This window comes from Microplitis mediator, chromosome 3, assembly GCF_029852145.1.
Source record: "Microplitis mediator isolate UGA2020A chromosome 3, iyMicMedi2.1, whole genome shotgun sequence".
Classification (NCBI taxonomy): Eukaryota; Metazoa; Arthropoda; class Insecta; order Hymenoptera; family Braconidae; genus Microplitis; species Microplitis mediator.
In genome coordinates, this window is record NC_079971.1 from 1,042,707 (window position 1) to 1,064,000 (window position 21,294).

Genomic DNA, 21,294 nt, shown 5'->3' on the forward strand with positions numbered 1-21,294 from the left:
TACTAGATTTACGAGAACACTTATTTATACATAATATCTAGATATATAGCAATCATAACTCCAAAGAAGACGCAAAAAAAAGAAAGTATCGAAGGTCAGTTTAAATACTCACTTAGTAAATTTTTTTTTTACCATTAATAATTAATAATTTAAATGTACATATTGACATTCACTCTATGCTCTGCTTAGTATCTTGTTAAGTAAAATTTTCCATTGGTTGTCAAGGTTCAAATACTTAGCACAGTATTTATAATGAGTCATATATTTATATGTTTAATGTTCTAAATTTTTTTAGGTATTTATTTTGTTTTGAATTCGAATAACTTTTAAACTATCAGAGTTACGGTCTTTTACTTGCAGTACAAATTTGTAGGGAATTAAATTCTCTACAAATTTGATCTCTGCGAAAATTTTGATAAAATTGATATTTCGAAAGTTATAAGAAGTCGAAATTAAATTTTTTATTTTGGAGCACATTTAAATTTTGCAATTTTCAGAAAATTGATATAACTTTTGAAATATAAATTTTATCAAAATTTTCAATCAGATCAATTTTGTAGGGAATTAAATTTTCTACAAATTTGATCTCGGCAAAAATTTTGATAAAATTGATATTTTGAAAGTTACGAGGTTTCAAAATTAAATTTTTTTATTTTGGAGCACATTTTAATTTTTCAATTTTCCGAAAATTGATATAACTTTTAAAATATCAATTTTATCAAAATTTTCAATCAGATAAATTTTGTAGGGAATTAAATTCTCTGCAAATTTGATCTCGGCAAAAATTTTGATAAAATTGATATTTCAAAAGTTACGAGGATTTAAAATTAAATTTTTTTATTTTGGAGCACATTTTAATTTTTTAATTTTCAGAAAATTGATATAACTTTGAAAGTATCAATTTTATCAAAATTTTGAATCAGATCAATTTTGTAGGAAATTGAATTTTCTACAAATTTGATCTCGGCAAAAATTTTGATAAAATTGATATTTCAAAAGTTACGAGGATTTAAAATTAAATTTTTTTATTTTGGAGCACATTTTAATTTTTTAATTTTCAGAAAATTGATATAACTTTGAAAGTATCAATTTTATCAAAATTTTGAATCAGATCAATTTTGTAGGAAATTGAATTTTCTACAAATTTGATCTCGGCAAAAATTTTGATAAAATTGATATTTCAAAAGTTACGAGGATTTAAAATTAAATTTTTTTTATTTTGGAGCACATTTTAATTTTTTAATTTTCAGAAAATTGATATAACTTTTGAAATATTAATTTTATCAAAATTTTCAATCAGATCAATTTTGTAAGAAATTAAATTTTCTACAAATTTGATCTCGGCAAAAATTTTGATAAAATTGATATTTCGAAAGTTACGAGGATTCAAAATTCAATTTTTTTATTTTGGAGCACATTTTAATTTTTTAATTTTCAGAAAATTGATATAACTTTGAAAGTATCAATTTTATCAAAATTTTGAATCAAATCAGTTTTGTAGGAAATTTGATTTCCTACAAATTTGATCTCCATAAAAATTTTGATAAAATTAATATTTAAAAAGTTACACAAACAAATCCACCAAAAACTATAAACAAAGAATGAAAATACCGAGAAAAACAAGTTAACTATTTTCAGTATCATTTTACCGAATTACAAAATAAAAAAATATTAAAAAACTTTCACTGAATCGAGCTCTTACTCTCCTCGCCTCGAGTTAATCGAATGAGAAATGATGCGTGAAAGTTTTTAAAATATAAGACCTGGGCATTTATTTACAAGTTAGTTCTACAGTCAATAATAACTTTAACACCAACCAGTAACCAGTAAAGTAACAAACTAAGTAAGAGTGCTCTCAAACCTTTCACGTTATTAAGAAAAACCAGAAATACAATCAGGCCACCGGCAAATTATCCAGGAAGAAAATTAATTCCCAAAGTTTATTTTTATCGCCGCGAAATAAACGGCCCCGAAAATACCATCCCACATTTTTTAAATTTTACCATTAAAGTGTATAAGTAATAATAAGTATCAGGGTGAACGGTACCGGGTAGAACGTCATCGTCAAAGCAAACGCTTAAGTATGCCAACCTACTGGCGGGGGAAGCATACGAGCACGAGTTGACAGCGACGAGTATTTAGTAATCGAATTCATTTAACAGCGATCGCAAGTCTAACTCACATCCAGCAATTGTTGCCCACTAGTCTAACAAAAGTCTTAATAATTAATAATAATGACCCGTATTTATTTAATAATTATCAGTGTTTGCTTACTTGCCCGCAGTTTAGACGCAGGCATCACCGAGGAACTGGTGCGTCTTGCAAAAGGTCCGATCCAAGAAGCCTTCGAGAGCGGGGCCGCAAATGAGTTCAAAAAAGAAGACTGTATTTGGCGACGAGGTTACGATACTGATGATTGTCCTGATCCAGATGTACATATATATTTATACACACCAGGTAAATCTAGAAGAGAACTCGTGGTCGGTTCTTCGGACTGGCTGAGGTTCGACTATGACCCGACGAAGGAAAATATCATTTTGATTCACGGCTATGCCGGTAAGTTTTTTTTTTATTTCTACCATTTTATTTTAATTGAATAAAAGTAAAATTCAAAATACTCTAGGAGGTGACGAGACTCTTCCTATCTCAGTATTACGGGACGCGTATATGAAGAACGGAAGCTACAACGTCTTCTTGGTGGATTGGGGAAAATTATGCGCGGCTCCGTGTTATCCTGCAGCGGTAGCGAATCTTCGTCCAGTGGCGCGATGTCTCGCGTTATCGCTGACGAGTCTCCGGCACCTGGGGATGCCGATCGCGAGAACAACTTGCGTGGGTCACTCCCTGGGAGCTCATCTCTGTGGAATAATGGCGAATTATTTGCTCTTCAGAATGCACAGAATCGTGGGACTGGACCCTGCCCGTCCCCTAGTGAGACCAGGTCTCGGAAACCGGCTGGACAGCGGTGACGCTGATTTCGTTGAGGTGATTCACACCAATGCCGGTTATTACGGTGAAATCGGACGAGTCGGTCATGTTGATGTGTGCGTCAATGGTGGAAAAGTCCAGCCGTTTTGTGAAGACAAGCAGAATCATCAGCTGTGCAGTCATGTGTGGGTTGTCTGCTACATGGCGCAGAGTATTGACGGCGACAAGCCGCTGATTGCTGAACCCTGCTCCCGAAGATGCCCCTCGGGTCCGAGGATCAGTGTCCGCGCTGGACAGGATTTGCTTGTGGGTCAACACACGCCGATTGGTTCCAAAGGGTCGTTTTGCTTGACCAGTTATGACCCTCCCTATTGTCCAAAGTTTTCTGCTGATGGTCGCGGTGATCCACGCTGCTGCATGTGAAAGGCTGCAAACTATTAAACAATTCAACTATTATCTGTAATTTATATTTATATTTATGTGTACACATATGACGGACATATATGTCTACGTTATATATTTATATATTAAGCATTTGTCAGTAAGATCACGCGTCGCGACCGGAAGCCTTTTTGGTATTCAAAGTTCGTTATTGCCAATGTGTTTCAATGAACAAGAAGGAGAGGGGTGGGGGTAATGATAAATAAATATGTAAACATATTTTGAATGCAATAATAACGGATTCAAACCGTTAGTTGTGCTACAACTCGCTACACAATACGTAACATTTAAAATTTAAATATAAATCAATCGTTCACTTGCTCCATTTGGTTTTTTTATTTTCTTGTGATCATTTTCGGGTTTGTTATTAATTTGGGTTTCTATATGATCTGCTTGGAAATAAATTACTGAGAAATTTATTTTGTTCATTACTTTTTTTTTCAATTGGGGAGAGAAATTTTTTAATGAAATTTATGGTGAAGCTTCAGGGCTTTAGTGTGAGAGGAATAAAATTTTGTTGGCAGCTTTTAATTTAAAATTTTTTTATTTTTGGTATATTTATTTATACTATATTAGTATATTGGTATATTAATTATAATAAAATAAGTAAGACAGGCGAGGAAAATATTTTAATTTCAAATTCATTTTTTTTGTTAATTTAAAATTGATATAATTTTTAAATTATCAACTGTAGAGTGTTTATACTCAGTACAAATTTATTGAGTATTAAATTCTCTACAAAATTGACCTGATTAAAAATTTTGATGGAATTAATATTTCAAAAGTTATTAACATTCTAATTCAAATTTATTATTTTCCCGCTTATTTTTACTTACCTAAAAATTAGTATAACTCTCAACTAATCAATTTTATCAAAATTTTGAATCAGACCAATTTTATAGAAAATTGAATTCTCTACAAAGTTTATTTCAAAAAATTTTCGATAAAATTAACCATTCAAAAGTTACATAAAAAAAACAATTAAACGCATAAAATTACACACATCCATATGAGTATTAATTATTTCTCTCATTTTAAAATTAAAAACAAAATTTTTTACCGCTCAATCGCCTTCTTGATCACCACTAATTAAAATATTTTTCGACGAAAATACTTCCAACTCAAGCATACTTATAGTAAAAGAATGATAAGCATAAGTATAAGACAAGCGAAATATTAAGTGTCCTGGACCAGTACTCATTGTCTAGTCATCTAGTAATTTAAAAGCCCTTGACTTACGATATTTTTCTTCGGCAGCGGCGGTCGCGTGCTCGTACCATTTAAGATGGGATTATCGATAACACCAACTCTGCAGCACTTAAAACTAAATATCACATATAATATCAAGAGCAATTTTGTCCAATAACTTCTGCTCACCACAGACCTTGTTACTGTCTTATAAAAATACAACTTAACTGTAATAATAAAAAAATTATTAAGTAAAAAAAATGCAACAATTTCGTTTTAGAGTACATGTTTTTTTAATTTTTTTTTTCAAATTCGTACTATTATACTAAATATATAAAATATTAACAAAATAACTATAATTTTTTATGTACAGTCTTTAACTAATTTTTTAAAACTTTGGTATCTTATAAATAGATATTTACATATATATATAAATATGGTCAATGCTCGTTATAAGTAGCCCCCTATCGCACTTTCCGTTCCGACTTCTTCGATGAATCTATGAGTCAAAGCTTTTGATGTTTTCCTATCATGATTTCCGTACTAGATTTTTAAAAAAATGAGTAAGATTTTTTAATTTATGAGATTTTGCGACTCGAATTCCGCCAACGATTATGAGATTGAATAAGTACTTTCACTTCTATAAGATTGTTACAGTTTATTCTAATGTATTTTCAATAAGAATTGATCAGGCGAATTCCGATGTTATAATACTTACAAAATCTCGATAAGATTATTTTTTTATACGAAATTTTCAGAATTTATAAGTTTTAGTAAGAGTTATCCTAGGAGATAATATCTTATTGAATATCATAAAATATTTGTCATATTTTATGAGAAAATATTTAACATGTATTTCTTCGAAATTCTTCTGAACAACTTCTGTTTCTTATAGATTCTGATAATTTATATGAGAATTTTAAGAAAAAATTTTTTTTGATGCACCATGTATGAGAAAATAATTGTATCAGAATTTTTGAGATTTTTCGTGGACAAATACTGATCGTTTTTTCATAGCTAATTTTTTTTATGAGATTTTATAAGACCTTTTTCACAGGGGTTTGGATCTAGTATATCTTCGGCCAGCAAGGCTTAAATTCACTGGCATTTTATTCGGTTTTGGATCTAGTATATCTTCGGCCAGCAAAGCTTGAATTCACTAGCATTTTATTCGGTTTTGGATCTAGTATATCTTCGGCCAGCGAAGCTTAAATTCACTAGCATTTTATTCGGTTTTGGATCTAGTATATCTTCGGCCAGCAAAGCTTAAATTCACTAGCATTTTATTCGGTTTTGGATCTAGTATATCTTCGGCCAGCAAAGCTTAAATTCACTAGCATTTTATTCGCTTTTGGATTTAGTACGTCTTAAGTCTTTGACTTGCAAAGCTTAAATTCACTAGCGTTTTGTTAAGCTATATAGGGTGTACGTTTCGCGCGTGTCGTTTTTCATACATTTGTATTAATGTAAACTAGCGTACATATTTCGCGCGTAAGCGCACTTGTGTCGTTTTTCATATATTTATTTTAATGTATATTTTCGTGTCGTTTGTATATATTTTTTTGCTTTCGATTAATCAAGTAATCGGAAAAGAGGCTTCATACATTTCATGCTTTTTTTATTTAAGGATTTTAGTGTCTTACATATACTTTTTCGCTCTCAAACAATCACGTTACGGATAGTTTGCCTTCACGTGTATTTCGACAATAGTAGATTTTACATGTGATCTGCAGCTTTCTTATGTAATGCCCAAGGTGCCAATACTATTGTTCCTTTCGACGAATGCGAAAAGCGGTAACTTGGTTTCGTCAGTAAAACAAAAGTTGACGCTTTTCTTCCGGAGGGGAGAAAAATCTTATTATCGGAAGGATATACAAAAGCCAATTTATCTGTACCAAGGAAAGGTACCTAGATACCCGGCGGGGTAATTATGCGGAAATGCTGGTACGGGTGGGGGAACCAGCACTGTCGCGGTATAACCATTTTCATATGTCGGAATGAATGGATTCGGAGGAAGGACCCCAGTTGATGTCGACGGCATCTGGGGTACCGGAGGTAATTGCGGAGGTAAATGCGGAGGTAAATTAGGTGTAGAGGGCGAAGAAGAATCGAGCCATGGTCTATGTAATTTTACTTGGTTCTCTTCTTCTTGCATCACTGGAGGTGGACTGGCTCCATTGCTACTGATCCCACTGTCGTCTTTTGTCGCGCGCTTTATTTCCTCGTCATCGGAACCCTCGTCCTCGCGGTTCACATGCGCGATTTCCCCACTCTTCCTCTTACCGTTTTGTCGGAATCCTTTTGCGAATGGGTTGTTATCGATCTTTATTATTTTTATCGTTGTATTTTGATAAGCCGTAACTGCTATGAATTCCGTCTCGTTAAAGATGAATTTTGAAGAAGGATGCGTGAAAAGAGCCATTGGACTGGTATGCGGCGACTGGATGATCCAAATCTTTACGTGGTATTTGTGCATCGAGCAGAGGAGGATCTAGAAAATAAATAAAAGTACATATTTTAGCGAATGTGAAACTGACCTTGTTCGCCCCCGCCAGTAATTACATGTAATTAATTAATTCTGCCCTGTTATGACAAAACGACGTGTCTTGAGATACGATGTTTTGTCGTAACAAAGCTAAAAAGGTTTATTTAGTGATACTTAATAATAGGGTATCATCAAAATTTTACTAATTTAATTAATCATGCCAACAATATTGATCAAATGTGCGTATAAAAGAAATTAAAAAAAACGTATCTTTTTTGCATTGGAAATTTAATTCTTCGAGTTACAACTTTATCAAAACAAGCATTAGTTTCTAACGATACAAAAAACGTATCTCGAGATACGTCGTTTTTTCATAACTGAAATTAATTTTTCGGTTAAATTGTACTCAAATTCTGTTAGGGGGGCAGAGGCAGCCGATCGGTTCATGTGTGGCTCGGGCGATCATCAAAGTTAATCAGCACCGAGCGCGGTTACCCTTTGGCTGGGTGACCGCTTAGCCATGCATTGAGCTTGATCGGACGTCTCTGTGCGCTAAGCGCGGACTGAAAAATGACAGCTGTACTGGCAAAAGGTTTTCTCTGTGGTTTCCCTTTGCCGCTATACGCCCACGGCAAAAAGGTGGGGTATAGTGCATCACGCAATGATGCAGTACAGAAGCACAAGTCGGTCCACAGCCGCACACGGAAAAAAAAGTTATCTTGAGTCAAGAAAATATTTTTGAAGACAAACGTTTTCGGGAACCAAGTCAAGATTTTCTTGAGCCAAGAGAATTTATCTTGGTTAAAAAAAATTCGTCTTGGTCGGAAAAGATTTCTACTTTATCTGAGAAAATTTAGATCTCCAAAAAAATTTTCTTGAATCAAGAATATTTACCTTCAGTCAAGAATTTTTTTTTTTCTGTGCATGAAAAAGAGGAGGGAATAGAAAAAGGTTGCAATTGCGACTAAAGGCAAGAAGTTTAAAAGGCATAAATATACTATACACTGTTAACAATAATAAAAAAATACTCAAATTCTGTTAAAACTTTAAACGCTATTTTCTTGAAACTATAATTTTTGAGATAGGTCGTTTTGTCATGACAGGGCAGAATTAATGAAACTGAACCCAAGTTACCTCCGCCGACCGGAGGACGATATCTCGCCTTTTTGGGTATACTTACGTTGCGTAGCATCTTCATCTTCCACCTAGATGACACTCTTAGTCGAAAAATATAATCAAGTGACGACTAAGGTCGACATCAACAGGGGGAATAATAAAAAATCCTCGTTGCTCGTGGTACCTAACCGACAGCCAGCACGAGTCGAACCTCATTTGGGCCCATCACTCCTCCCATCTCAGCACTGAAAGAAACAGAAACTTTTCCCAAGCATAAATACTTCATTCAAAGAAATATTTACTTGGTACTAGACAAACAAATAACATTCTTAATCATACACACAAAAAAAAAATTCTCAACTGAAGGTAAATATTCTTGATTCAAGAAAATTTTTTTGGAGACCTAAATTTTCTCAGATAAAGTAGAAATCTTCTCCAACCAAGACGAATTCTCTTGGCTCAAGAAAATCTTGACTTGGTTCCCGAAAACGTTTGTCTTCAAAAATATTTTCTTGACTCAAGATATCTGTTTTTTCTGTGTAGTAAATATGTACTTCAACCGATTTATATTTTCTTGATTTAAGAATTTCTATACTTATTTTAAGAAAATATACTTGATCGGAGTACATTTTTACTAAGATTAAACAAATATTTACTCGGTAGGACATAAACATTTATAAACTAGAAAAAAGTTTTTTTTTCTCTCAGTGAGGAAATAAAGAGACTCTGGTCGGAGTGGGGTTTGCAATGGGCCTCTCAGGGTACCAATTCCCTGTATTGGTCATCAGGTTGCAGATAAGTGGTGAGATGCAGCTTCTTCTCAATACCTTTCTTATTTACTGTCCAAGGAGTGTATAGTATTTTTCTCCTCGATGGAGGCGGAAACCGGCAACTTCGTTTTGCACAGCAGGACGACAGTTGACGCTTTCCGCCCGGAGGTACACGGAAAACAAAATAGGCGCTGCAACAGGATTTTTCCTGTGGAATAAATAGGATTTATCCTGTTGCTGTCACATGAAAATCCGGTTGCTGCAACAGGATTTTGGCCTGATGATCCCACAGGATTTTTCCGGTTGCTGTCACATAAAAATCCGGTTGCTGCAACAGGATTTTGTCCTGATGATCCCAAAGGATTTATCCTGTTGCAGCGCCTATTTTTTTTCCGTGTAAGAAAACTATATCCTTCTTTGCCTTTCTATTACTGCTGTTAATTGTGATGTTGTTATTTTTAATTTGTAGTATATGTTGTATTGTAGTATAAGTGATAGTAATTTATAAGTCACCAGTTACTACAATATATTAGTGTATTTGGTAAATTTGCAGTAAATTCATACTTATTAGCTCCGTAATTTATGCTTACATTATTTTGCCGATCATCTGTGTTGTTTGTTATTTTGATCTTAGAAAAACTAACGGCCTCCCGCATCCAATGATCACCTGTAGCCGGGCTGTCGGGATGCACAACAATTCGTCGATCTATTGGTGGTTGGAGTTCACCATTTCCGGAAGTAATCCATCGCCCGGTCTTGACTTTAGAACCAGAGCCATTTTGCGATTCGTTGGTCACATACTTATAGCGGTTATTCGACGCTGGTTCTATTTCTAACATTATACAGTAATACGCCATTGGCTCCAGTCCTACCACGCAGATTTCGACCCCTGGGTACATTCGCCTAGAATTTAAAAAAAGGGGCGTTTAGTACGCACTTAGAAAATGATTGATTTGACAGTCATTCTAGGTTTTTTTGTTTTAAATTTTGAGTTCTAAGTCTACAAACATTCAAATGGCACCTTGGTTAGCAAAGTTAAGCTAAGCTATTCGGGGCAGTAAAGTCAATTTGCTTTAAATCCCCGGCGCTATATAATTATACACGATGCTAATGGTTTAAATTTTTTAAAATTTACTTTGTTCTTAGGCTTTATCTTAATTGCACTTGTTAAAATATCTACTGATGGTTAATGGTAATTTTATACCTGACTACTAGTGTCGAGTTATGTGTTGAACCTTTCAAACAGGTATACGCACATATTTTTAACGTCCTTGGATAATTTTACGCAACTCAAAATAACTTTTCTTCTAACGACTGATTCAATTATAATTCTTTTTTAGTCTACCGGAAAACTTAAAATTTTCCACTGAAAATTTTCAAAAATTTTTGAATCTGTTGTCGATATCTCCTCAATAAATTTACTGAATTTGAATCTCATTAAATTTTTTAAACTACAATTTAAAAAAAAAGTTTTCCCGCTTGACGGTCTCCTGATTTAATTAAATTAATAAAAAAAAAAAAAAATGAATCAGATTAAAATGAGGTGTTAAAGTATCGAAAATTACACGTGGGTAACACGTGAACTAGGTAAAGTTGTAAAATGACAATAGAAAAGTTAAAATATGTTGAACACGTGTGAAGAAAAAATAAGAGAATTTAAAAATTAGTATCTTTTAGAAGCGTATTCTTTTTTTTTATTGCCGTCTGTCCTGTTGACCAGAGAGACGACGTGACAATTCGTCGCGCTCAGAAGTGTCTTATCATCTCAACCGATCGCAAGACACAGTTGCAATTTTTATTGTCCTACACGATAAGAAAATACCAAGAATGAAATGTGTTTATATATTTAATATTAGAGATGACTGATTATGTGGCAAAAGGAAACGGAAGCGGAAGGAGTTTATTTTTTTTATTATATATTATTTTAAATTTGATTGTAATTATAATCATTGGGTTCTAGTCGAAGACGGACTCAGGCTTGGAGACGGGGATGGAAGCTGATATTATATGAATCAGAAATATATGACGGGCGTTAAGAAAAATAATTTAAAAGCTAGTGATTATGTAAGGAATGTGAGAAAAGGTTTCTCACCAAGTGGTCCTTGGGTCGAGACTTTGGAGCCGTCTATTCATTTTTCGACCTGTCTAATGTCTCATATATGTTTGTCTACTCTACTACTCTACGGCACATCGGGCGGTGCGGCGTTTAAAAAGACTAAGACAAGTAGTTTTTGGCGCCGGGTGAAATTTGTCTGGCTGCACTAGACTAGTAATCTGTTTTCTAAAATAACGAACCGACGACCACCGACAATATCTTGTACCTTTTTTTTTGTTATTTCTCATTTCCCTTAAACTGGATTACTCATTTCGCACCGTCGCGACAAACTGTGACAAGGGTACAGTCTAGTCAAATACTTAATTTTTTTTCAAATCTTTCACTCATGTGTTAAATGCCGAAGACATTAGGCTAGACCAAAGACTCAGACTTAGGTCCCAACTAAAATACTTGCACTTGAGAAATATTAAAAATAGTCTCAAGTTTTGAGGACTCAAAAATAATCATTTTTTACACAAAACTTGTGTCTTATCTGGGATTTGAGTCTAATTGGGATTTAATGCCGGTAAATTTCAAAACATCAAAGCTTACGCCAGACTGATATTTGTTTTTTATTATACACTAACGCAAAAAATTAAAGGAACAGAAAAATTTTATAAATTTTTTAGTGATTTTTGGAAGGCTGTAACTGTGAAAAAAAATCGTATCGAGATTTTAAAAAAAGCATTTTATAGCTTGAAATCTCTAGTTTCGGTGCATTTTTATCAAAATTTTTTAAAAGCTCCGGCTTGAATAAATTTTCTGTGAGACCCGTCCCTCATTTTTTGAAAAAAAAATTTTTTTCATTTTTAACATCCATTAGAACTAAGTAAAAAAATGACTTTTTTTGGTTTTTTAGTAAATCAACCGCTACTCTGTAAATATCGATGAAAACACTAACGTTGCTAGGTAGTTTTTAAGCTTAATGTACATCCAATAACCCTGTAAATTTTCAAATTGATCTATCGAACCGTTTTTTGGGGGTGATCGATCAGAGTTTTGCTAAACAATTAAAGGAACAAACCTTGAATGACTTTGTTTGAAAACTTGTCTTGGTTAAAAAAAATTATTCTTGATCGGAGAAAATTTTTAATTTATCTGAGAAAATTTAGGTTTCCAAAAAATTTTTCTTAAATCAAGAATATTTACCTTCAGTAGAGAATTTTTTTTTTTTCTGTGTATGTATTGGTGTTGTAGTAACTCCGAAAAAATAGTTAAATGTATGAAATAATTAATATAGACACTTACCTTCCTTGCTTCGTAATCACCATCTCGGTAGTGTTACTATTGAATTCTTTCCACAGTTCTTTTCTTTGCAATGTAACGGCGACATTTTTCGACAACTGTGGTACATTGTTCATTATGTGCTCCAATTTCATACGTTCTATAACTAAAAAAAAATTATTAGTAATTTATAATTATTATTAGCATACAATCAAAAACAATGTCTATACATATATCGATCATAGACATATATCTATATATACATATAGATGTAAACAAAAAAAATCTAATGCCTAGTAAATGTCGGAAGAGAATAAAGAGATTGTCACGGCGGTCCGGCGACAAGACGGATTTATTATTCAAGAGCTTAACGTAAGTCTCTCGGGATAATTGCTCCAGAGTAGATACACATATATTTTATATACTCGTGTATTATATATTGAATTGTGTGGATTGAGTAAAAAAGTTCCGACTGCCTCTTACATTCTTCGCGTTTCACGGCTAGATAACGATTGTCCGGATGGATGACCCGCGGTCTTTTTGAGCGGTACTTTTGAACCTGTATGATCTTTTAACCATTACCTTTTTTGTTATGCATATATATATATATATATATATATATATATATATATATATATATATATATATACACGGAAAGAATTTTCGTATGAATATTGCCATTTTATTTATTCTAAAAATTACTCTAAATCGAGTAATCTTGGGCCATTACGACTTTTTACTTTCGAATTACGTAATTTTACTCTTTCAGTGAGTAAAAATCAATCACATTAATTTTTACTCACAATCGCGAGTAAAAATTACCCCTAGCGGATGTCTAAATAAATTCTCTCTAATTCAATTTTTACTCGTAGGTTATGATAAAAAGTTGATTATTCAATTTATAAAATTTATATTGAATAACAATAAAAATTACAATTAATAGGCTGAAATTTCTATAAAAAATCTAAAAACCATCTAATTGCCTTAGAATATGACTTAAAATAAATATTTTGAAAAAGAATAAAAAAAAAATATTACTCTGATTGTGTTGAAAAAGAAAAAATACAAATTTTTTTTTTTTTTTAAATAAATATTAAGTTATAGAGAGATACAGAGATCGTCTTTTTTCCAGCCCTACGTTTGTGTGCGTAACATGTAAGTTGTCGCGAGCAAAATAAAAGACATTTAATTGAAGCCGATATTAACCGAAGATTAACGGAAACTACTGAAATATTACTCTGCAGTTTAGAGTAAAAATTACTCCCATAGATATACTGGAGTTACTGAGATCGTTCCCTTCAGTTAGCATGCAATTCCCATACCCCCACCATTAAATGACGAGCAAGCTCTCAGTAGTCTCACTATAAGAAAATTTTTTCAAGTTATAAGCAGTTTTTCATCAAACAGTTAATGGGTTTAAAAGAATGGTATATTGGGGAGTCAAAATTAATCGCATGGAGTAAAAATTAATAGATTAAGATGGGATATTCACAATAATCGATTAAATATGACTTTTAAAAAATTACTCAGTAGTAGAGAAAAAAAAGTCTAGCAACGTTAATATTTAAAAAAAAAAATATTAAATTTAAAACAAAAAATACAAATTTTTTGCAACGGCCCAGGATTACTCGAAATTAGAGAGTAATTTTTATCGAAAAATTCTTTCCGTATATATATATATATTTTAAACATCACACATTAACCCGAAATGTCAAAAAAACAAAAGGGATTTTTTTTTAACAAAATTTTTTACCCACACTGAGAGAAAAAAGTGTATATTTCCAAATAAAATTTCTTGATTTAAGTATTATTTTACTTAAATAGTGCCAAGTAAATATTTTCTTAGTTTTAGTAAAAATGCATTGTCTGTAGAAATTTATGAGTAGATTCAAACAATTGTTATAAAGATAAGAAATATTATACTTCGATGCAATAAATTTTTTCTTGTTTTCAGTATTATGAGTTAAGTAAACATCGTTACTTGAATTTAATTTTTTTTTCTCTCAGTGCCAAAGGAAACATAAACACTAATTAAATTTGAAAAGCAAAATGAATTAGTGAAAATCACGTGACAATCACTATTTGGCAGTGAATAGTCACTTATTGCTAGTGAAAAGTATACCACTGTTTGAATTAGTGACATACTTTTCATTAGTAAACAGTGAATACTCACTATTTTCACTGTTTCAAATTAAAGAGAGCACACAATTAAAACATATCAACAAATTTGGTAAAGTTTGCGAGCAAACAGGTACAATATTATATAACTTAAGAAACATATACTATGTAATAACAAACATGTAATACCCAAAATAATAAATAAAGATAATTTTAAAAGTAAAAAAAAAACCCGAAATGTCGAAGTAGATTTTCAACTTAAATATGTAACTTTTCACTTTAATAAACTAAATAATTTTTTTTTACTGTGATCGAAAAATTGATTCAGTAAAAATTTAAAAAAAATTAAAAATCACCTTCAAAGTTAAGTCCTATCGGTGGGCCATAGAGGAACGCCATTTCTTGTTTAGAATCACTAATAAATAAAACACCACTGACGATTCTTGAGCGAAAACAAAAAAAACAATTACTTGTTCCAATTGTTATTCAAAACCAAGACGAGACCAATCAGTTCTGAGACTCACTGAAGAATGAAGACATGAAAATAAGACATGAGGCTCATCGTGGTCGAAAAGTTCCCCTTCCTTCGCACATTTTAGCATCACTGATAGTTTAAACTGTGCTTGGGAAGGGGAAACTTTTCTTCGGTGATCTGGCTGCACTGCATAAGACCCATCTCACTCACTCACTTTATTTTATGGCTTGAACTGTTTAAAAGACCTCTCTCTTATATCAGTTTCAAAGGCGCTGATGTTATGTATGATATATGTTGCGTAGTTAGACGTCGAGCTTTCGGATAAACGACTTCTGATTGGCTGGGGTAGCTCGTACCCACCCATGTGTTCCTCATTGGCCGACATTATTCAAGCTACAAGTACGACTCTACCTCGATAATTCTCTTATTGTCACTAAACAAAATAATTATTGCTGTAATTTGTTTCTAATGTAAGTAGGGCATAAAGAAATGTTAATTTAAGAACAATTGGTCGGCTTAATTAAGATTTGAAAAATTTTATTTATCGTTTAGTACATTAGTACCCTCATAATGTCTTTATTACTCGTCGCAGATTAAGAAACATTGAGGGACCCTTCTAATTGCAATTTAAATTTTTGAAAAATTAATTAGGCCCATATTGATCGGCACTTTATGTGATTTGAATATTAAATAAACAGCAAGTGTGAAAATCTCGTGAGAATTTTATTGTCGGATTAACTGCGTAAGCGATATCTACAACAATCCGGCGCGGGATTTTTGACCTGGAACTCGTCACGGTGGAGCCTTTAGGGTTTTTGAAAAAAAAAAAAACTTATACTTAACTCATCGGGGTGTCTTGCCCACTTAGAAGCTGTTGGATATTTATTATAAAAAAAAAAAGTAAAGAGCGGGTCCTTGAAGGATTTAAATTAATAAACTTAGAGATAAACTTCAAGTGTCGCTTCTGTTTCTTCTACAGCTTCTGTTATGATTAACCATAATTTTGGTGTTCTGTTTGTCGTAAAAAACCGTTAAATATCATACCATAATATCGTTTTATTATTTATCTTATCAAGTAGGAAGACTGAGTCAGTAAAAAAACGCTTGTGAATTCTCGGTCTTGTTTTTCAAAATTTTAGTAGAAACGGAAATTTAAAATACTGGTTGAATTCTTTTATATCCTGAAGATAATAAAATGAAGACATTGTTTCAGGATTAAAAAGTTTTTAATATGATTAATCACACCGGCACACAAAATAAATTAAGTAGAATGTGCATTTGACCGGACCTACCTACGGGTACGTATTTTGGTCCGCCGAATCTGAGTTCGAAAAAACTTTAAAAAACCGTAAAAATGATGAAAATTGGCAGTTTTAATGATAAAAAAATGTTTTGGAACTAAACTAAGGGTGATTTTCATGTATTTCGATCCGCTGAATATGAATCGAAACTTTATTGAGACCACGAGCCATTTTAAATGTGAAAAAATCACACAAAACTCTCGAAAATTCCGAAAAAATATAGTTTTCATGATAAAAAACCTTCAATTCAGATAAAATTTTATATCTTTTGATGTCTTCAATTCGCACCTTAATTTTTTAAATCTATTCACCCTCTAAAGCTGGAAAAATTCCAAAAAATAGTAAAAATTACCATTCACAACAGAAAAAGAATTGATTGAACATGATTTAATGCCTAAAATAAATACTCTATAACGTAGATATATCAAATAACTTGAAATCTGTGAAAAACACAAGACATAAAAAGATAGAAATAAATGATTTTTACGAATCCTAAACTTTCCTTCGTTTGTATCGCACTCTTTTATCCTCAAATGATCAAAAAAATTACTTTTTTCGGAATTTTGGAGGGTTTGTGTGATTTTTTTATATTTAAAACGGCTCGTGGTCTCAATAAAGTTTCGATTCATATTCAGCGGATCGAAATACATGAAAATCACGCTTAGTTTAGTTTAAAAAATTTTTTTTCATTAAAACTGCCGATATTCATCATTATTGCGGTTTTTCGAAGTTTTCTCGAAATTTCGAGGGTGTAGGGGTCAAACTGATTTCGAACTCGGATTCAGCGGACCAAAATACGTACCCGTTAGGTAGGTCCGGTCAAATGCACATTCTACTTAATTTTTTTTGTGTGCCGGTGTCATGAATTTTGATAAAGGATTTAAAGTATTCAGCAGAATTTGAAAGTATTAACATTTTAATTCTATCCAATCTCTTTTTTAATCGGGGTAGGCAAAACAGGGTACTGCAAAAATTTTATAAAAAAAAAATTTTATATTTTACATGTGCCTTAAATATTCCAAAATCACTTTTGTAAATATAATTAAACGTCATCACTGTAAATCGGAGTGATTTAATTTTAAACCTTTAAGTGTTTCTTAAGTATAAGTAATTTGTATTGTAGTCCCTGCCTGAACATTTGCAGATGTGTTCAAATGGCAACAAATTACTCAGGTGTGTGATGTCTAGACATATGGAATTACAGTGTATTTTGTTTTTTTTCTATTGTGTCCAATAATCATGAAAAAAATCATTTTTCTTTATCTAAATTACTTACAAAAAAAATTAACTCAATCAATTTCATTTAAAATCCAGAAATTTTTTTTTTACTTTTTTCAGGGGCAGCGCCACTTTGCGGCAAAAATGAAAAAGTTTTTTTTTTTAACGGTATCTGAAAATGTTTTCTATTTACTTCGAACATCATTAAAACAAAAAGATTTAGTGTTTTTAAGTCCTCAAAAACTCGGTGTGCGGTCAAATTGATCCCAACAATTTTATACTACGACAAGTGATCCCTGCAAAATAATTCCACCGACATCTAATCCCATCAACAATTGATCGTCAATTGATTTTTATTCGCAACTAATTTACATAATTTAACCTTTTTGTATTTACAACAGTGAATTTTAATTACACATTTCATAGTAATTAATAAATAAAAAATTTTTCTATGAATTTGTCTGTGGGATCCATTATCGTGTGATCGCTTGTCGGGGTCAGTTGTCATGGAACCCGAAAACTCGGTATTTCGTTGAGTACCACGTTTAACACCGACAAAATTGGGAGTTCCTTCAAAGGGTTCCATGCGTTTTGAGCACCTGACAAAATATCCCCGACAAAATATCCCCAGTGCGCCTAGACCGAATCTCAGTAAATATTACTGAGTAGATCGAACGTAAAAAACTAATAACAGATGCATTTTTTTGACAAGTGTCTTGAAGTTTTTTAAGGTTTAAGTAGTAATTTTAAATAGTCAAGCAGTAGGGGAGGGTGGGGCAGAGCGGCCCCCCTAAGCCAATTATTATTTTTTGTGGCTTTCAACCATAAGATCACTTTACTCTTGTCCTATTTCGAACAAATTTATGGACATTTTGCCAAAATTCTGAAAAAATTTTTTTTTTTTTTGTGGGGCAGAGCGGCCCCCTCCAAAAAGTGACAAAAAAATTTTTTTTTTTCGTTTTTTTTTTTTTAAATTGTTTTCATCATTAAGAATGTATTTCTTTCTCTTGACAACTATTTTTGGTTTTATATTACTCGAAAAAAATTTTTTAAAGCGTAAAAAATCGTTCACTCTCGATTACCTTAATTACTAATTGTTATTTAATAAAAAAAAAAAATCAATTCTATAATTTTACTTTATTTCAAAAATTTATCAACTAAAAAAAAAAATTTAATTTTTATAAATTTTTAGTGACCAAATTTGCCTCTTACATAGAGAAACGGCCGAAAAATATGAAAAAATAATTTTTTCGGAAGTTTCGGCTGGTCCATTTTGCCCCAGGTGTTATACGTAGGGCTAGAAATGTGGAATTATAATAATTTTTTTTTAATTTGACGATAAAAATATGAAAAAATCACTTTTTCAAAATTTTGGGCTTGTCCATTTTGCCCCAAATGTCATGCGTAGGGGTAAAAATGCGCAAACATATCGGATTTATAGTAATTAGTCGAAAAAAAAAAAATTTTTTTTTTGGTCAAAATTTCAGGGGGGCCGCTCTGCCCCATGGGGGCCGCTCTGCCCCACCCTCCCCTATATTGCAACGATTAACTGTTAATTATCACAGTTTAAACATTAAAATCATAATTTTACTGATTGAAACGACCCGGGTCAAAAATAAAACTTGATTTAGACTTGGTTTGCCAAGTCGAAATTTGGAGCCGATTTTCACATAACAAACTCGAATTTTTTTACGGAGGTATGAAATATATTAAGTTTTCGCTTTGGTTTAGACTTAACTGGCTTACTTAGTTACGATTTAAGACGAAAAAGTTTAAATCAAGTCGAAACTGACTTGATGTAGACTTATTCGACTTAAATTATAAGTCAAAAAAGTCAGAACTTAGGTGAAATAATTTTTATATACTAAGGCGAAAGTAAGGCGAATAAATGACTTTTTTTTGACTTGGTTTAGCAAGTCAAAAGTAATGTGAATGACTATCGTGCTCAAAGTGAAGACGAATAAGTTAAAACTAAGATGAAAAAAGTTCAAAAAGTTGAAAAAATTAAATTTAAGTCGAAAAAGTCGGGATGTTATCGAGCATAACATAAATAATTAGAAGTTGAACTACACTTATTGTCAATCATTTTTTTCCGTGCACTCGTTCTAGAGTTTAAAAAAAAATAGGGAATTCGTCTTTTCAGCGAAATGATTTCGAATCGATCTGCAAATTTTTTACAGTGTGTAACAACAAAATAATGTTCATTCACTGGACTAAACACCCTACCCGGGTCAAAAAAAATCTTAAATTTGACTTGATTTAACTTAATTTCCTTTGAAGTCGTCGATATGCCGACAACTGTATTTTTGACTTTTTTTGACTTAATATTGACGATTCGAAATCTAGTTCGATCCTAACTGAGCCACAAAAAGTCAAATCTAAGTCAAATGGTATGGAAATTTTACACTGAGTAAAAAAATTAACTTAGTTAAATTTGAAGGATTTTGATTTAAATTTTAAGTTATTAAGATTTTTTTTCGACCCGGGTACACTTGAGAAAAAAAAGTAAAATAATTTGTTCTAAAAATTTCGTTCCCATGAATGAAATTTAAACAGCTTATTTTTTAACAGCAACTTGTAGACCGGAAAATCAGGCGCCAGATTTCTGCATGTGGACAAAAAAAAAGTGACTCATGTTCCATCGGAAAATTCTTGAATCCAGACCACCCTTGGGGCTTAGTAAATTTTAAAACGATTAAATTTTGTAAATAAATAAAACAAATGTATCTAAAATAAGAAACTATGACAATAATTAAATTTAGTGAATAGAAACGTTTAAAGATTCAATTCTTATCCTTAAAGTGTCATTGCGTAGTTGAGTAACGAAAATCAACGTGATATTTAAAATCGATTACAGATAAAAACATTCGTCATTAGTAACAATGGGTTGTTCAGCTATCTGCGTTAATATTTGGATGTAATTATAAAATTTTAGCGCCATTTCGGCTTATCGCATTCACGTCTTATCTAAAGTAATTATAAGCGTCTTAGTCTCATTAGGACTGGCGCCTTCACCTTAATTTGTAATACGTAAGAATTTTCAGCAAACACTGATAGAATCTGTAATGGGAATAGTAACTGATATTTTTAATGCTCAACTATGATGACTGATATTTTTATGTGGTTAACGTTGTTTTCTCATTATATGAAGTGACAAAAGCGTCGAGTGATTGACTTATGGCCCATTAAAATTTGCGTCAGGAAAAGCTTCCGTATGTCTCGGAGTCGACACTAAGGTATACTACTACTGCTACCGAAGTTATAATAGTGAGGTTTCAAACTATAGAAATTTTACCCAAATGTGTATAGAGTCTGTGTGTTTTCTAGTGAATTCGTTTACACTTCACACTTTTTCATTATTGTCGTCGTGTTATTTTAAAACTATTTGTGTACTGTATCAGATAAAGGTATTAGCCGACTTTTAATGTTGCACTTTAGAATTTTCCCTAATTGGCTAGATATGGAAGGCGATAATTTAATTAAGTTTTAACGAGAAATGAATGAAAGTATTAATTTAAGGAGTATAATTGTTTTTCGATATCGTGTTTAAATATGTTCTTAATGAAAAAAAATTAATATAAATATATAATTTTTTTTTTTTTTTTTAGTAGAAACATCCCTCTAAAAAAAATTATTTTTCAGATTGTTGGTTAAAATTATAATATATTTTTTATCCTCTGTATATGTATTTTTTATATATTCCTCATATATTTTCAACCCAATTATTACTTTTTGTAGCTTTCAACCATAATTTCACTTTACTTTTGTCCTATTTCGAACAAATTTATGGACATTTTGCCAAAATTCTGAAAAAAAAAAAATTTTTTTTTGTGGAACAGAGCCCCATTCCAAAAAATGATAAAAAAAATTTTTTTTTTTTCGTTTTTTTTTTTTTTTTTAAATTGTTTTCATCATTAAGAATGTATTTCTTTCTC

At 31.8% G+C, this 21,294-nt stretch overlaps 2 protein-coding genes across 2 annotated transcripts; one reads left to right on the top strand and one right to left on the bottom strand.

The window, feature by feature from the left end:
• Window positions 1-1,596: 1,596 nt before the first annotated feature.
• On the top strand, window positions 1,597-4,039 carry LOC130665366 (phospholipase A1 member A). Its single transcript, XM_057465700.1, has 2 exons — window positions 1,597-2,556; window positions 2,624-4,039. Exons 1-2 carry the CDS (start codon window positions 2,235-2,237, stop codon window positions 3,349-3,351), a joined length of 1,050 nt encoding a protein of 349 aa, XP_057321683.1. The 5' UTR covers window positions 1,597-2,234; the 3' UTR covers window positions 3,352-4,039.
• Window positions 4,040-4,841: 802 nt separating this feature from the next.
• On the bottom strand, window positions 4,842-15,004 carry LOC130665365 (T-box transcription factor TBX6-like). The gene is made up of 4 exons (XM_057465699.1): window positions 14,722-15,004; window positions 12,272-12,413; window positions 9,519-9,831; window positions 4,842-7,048 (listed from the first exon to the last, which is right to left on the bottom strand). The coding sequence occupies exons 1-4, from the start codon at window positions 14,762-14,764 to the stop codon at window positions 6,443-6,445; spliced, it is 1,104 nt and encodes a 367-aa protein (XP_057321682.1). The 5' UTR covers window positions 14,765-15,004; the 3' UTR covers window positions 4,842-6,442.
• Window positions 15,005-21,294: the final 6,290 nt, after the last annotated feature.